At 45.1% G+C, this 2,500-nt stretch overlaps 1 protein-coding gene across 1 annotated transcript in view; it reads left to right on the top strand.

The window, feature by feature from the left end:
* The window catches only part of LOC125044261 (carotenoid isomerooxygenase-like), a 19,231-nt gene that overhangs the window by 13,246 nt on the left and 3,485 nt on the right, over positions 1-2,500 (top strand). Inside the window, exons 3-7 of the mRNA XM_047640839.1 lie at positions 1-64; positions 380-533; positions 719-924; positions 1,264-1,443; positions 1,762-1,863. The exon at positions 1-64 is cut by the window's left edge and continues 81 nt beyond it. Of these exons, the coding sequence (XP_047496795.1) occupies positions 1-64; positions 380-533; positions 719-924; positions 1,264-1,443; positions 1,762-1,863 (706 nt within the window). The remainder of the gene's footprint in view (positions 65-379; positions 534-718; positions 925-1,263; positions 1,444-1,761; positions 1,864-2,500) is intronic.

Here is a 2,500-nt window from a genome sequence, read left to right as displayed (position 1 = left end):
CTGCATCACGGAGGCACCTTTCCTACACAAAATTGACCCCACGACACTCGAGACCATCAGCAAGGTAATGGTTTCAGGTTCCAGTGTGCAAAAGTAGATTTTAGTTATGTATGAAATGTATTGCTTAGACTTGTTTTCTTAAATATTCAATTCTATTTCTTTATTTCTTCTAAGATCTGGATTCCTTTTATTTGAAGATTATAGCTGTATTAATCATCTTTAATTAGAATTTCAAAGTTCGACACTTTACACTATAGCCAGTCCCGCCACAACAGACCATATCACATATCACACTCTCCAAATTCTGCCAGTCCCGCCGCCACCTCACGATACCCTATCCTTTACATTACCTTCCCATCATCACTTTTCATATCCTCAGGTGGACCTTCACAAAGAGTTGGGCATCAACTCCCACTGTCCCAACCCAAAGACACTGGCCGACGGGTCCACCCTGAACATCCTGCACGCCGTGGGAGCTACGGGACCCAAATACGATATCGTCTCCTTCCCAGCCAAGCCCCTCGATGGGAAAGGTGAGGTTCAATTAAAGTTCCGATTCATTGGCAAGGCTTCTGAGATATGAAGAGGGGGGAATATATAACAAACCTTTACCGCAACTTGCACTTTCACTAATGAACCCCGCCAACAAAAGTTCTCTTACACAGACGTAAAATACGAATTCAAGATTGACCCCGACTCTCGCACTCCTCCATTCCAGCCACTGTGTTTGCCAAGCCCAAGAAAATGGGATCCGTCGACGCTCGCTGGAAGCTCAACCCGTGCCACATGCACACCTTTGGACTGACGGAGAACTACGTGGTTTTGCTCGAACAGCCGCTCACCATCGACGTGAAAGCTATGGTCGCCAACACAATCCGAGACAAGCCTTTCATTGGCGGCATGGAGTGGATGGAGAACAAGCTTGTAAGTAGGTCGACGACCAGGAACAGTGCCTAGAGGTGCGAAAGCCTGGATGATTATCATTAATCGCACAGTTGGTGGTAGCAGTGATGATGATATTAATGATAATGCAGTTATGGTTAGTATTGGCAGCATAAAGATCATATCCATCATCACTAGCACCACATCCACCATCCTAAACATCACAAAAAACATTTCCAATGTTAATGTAATTATAATCATCACTATCATCATTGATGCTACTGTCTTCATTAACATCACGCTCGTCCTGAACAGCAGATTCTACCACTCGTTTTAACTTCCCAACCGAACTTATTCACACGGCTAAACCTCCCGTCACAGGTCAAGATCCACATCGTGAACCGAGAGACGGGCAAAGAGGTCAAGCAGAAGGTCAAGTGCGAGGCTTTCTTCTTCATGCACATTATCAACTGTTACGAGCGGGAAAATCACATCGTCATTGATATCAACGCCTACAAAAAGCCTGACCTCCTGCACGCCTTCCACCTCAAGAACCTCCGAGTAAGTCTTGTGAGCGATTATCGAAAGGATTAACGATTGTTTGTTTGTGCTATGGAGGCGAGGGATTAAGAACGAGATCGAGAAGGATTGTTACTGTAGAAGGATTATTATTGTTGGATTTCCATGGTTGGCATTAGCAGGATTACGAGGGTCTCAAGTGTAATGTAGTCAGGGTATTACTTTGTCCGTATCCTTTCCTCTTACATATACGAGTCTCAATTTCCATTCTCCCTTGCAGATAATTTCGATCTGTTACTTTTCTTTTCGTGTAAATTAGATGGAGGAATTGAGAATTCATAAAATCCTTCACCATCACAGGAACGTGGTGCTACGCTGGGCAACGAACTGGACGGCGGCTCAGTCAAGAGAATCGTCATCCCGATGGAAGTTTCGGACAAGGTCTCTCCCGAACTCAACCTGGTGAGTGTGGCTTCCGCTTGTGGGCTACGCACAAACATCCCATATAGCCTGTATGCATGATATAGATAGATAGATATGTGGATATACATGTTTACATGCATATGTGTATATGTGTTTATGTATATATTGAAACGTCTGCGACTTTCTCACGCGGGCGAAGACAAACGCACAGACGAAAATCTTTCCTTTCCTTTATTCATGTTCTTACCAAATCAAGGAGGCAGGGGGACCTGCATGGCTGATGTAACACAAAAAGGGGATTCACAATGCACCTGGCGACACAATAGATGGTCCGGGAGCACACTGGTATGGGGTCACTTCACTTATCATCGTCAACAACTTTACAGAACGTGTAAATGTTTCTCTGGCGGCACTATGCTGGTTGCCGGCGTCCAGCCTTATATCAAAATGTGTTTTTCGCTTTAATCACGAACAGCACAGCACTTCACTTTCTGCGCATGATATAGTACATTGACCTCAATTCCTCTGTTGACTTGGTTACTCGTGACACTCCTCAGGACTCTTGATGTTGCTGCTCAAAATGCCTCGCTCTCTTAATCATTCCGTCCTGACCGCCATGTCCAGCGTTGCTTCTCCTTCCCCCAGACAAGCATCGAGAAGCGTCCTCCAAACAAGG

This window comes from Penaeus chinensis, chromosome 35 (assembly GCF_019202785.1).
Source record: "Penaeus chinensis breed Huanghai No. 1 chromosome 35, ASM1920278v2, whole genome shotgun sequence".
NCBI classification, from domain to species: domain Eukaryota; kingdom Metazoa; phylum Arthropoda; class Malacostraca; order Decapoda; family Penaeidae; genus Penaeus; species Penaeus chinensis.
Note: the sequence above shows the minus strand (reverse complement) of the source record. Positions and strands in the feature narration are given on the sequence as shown.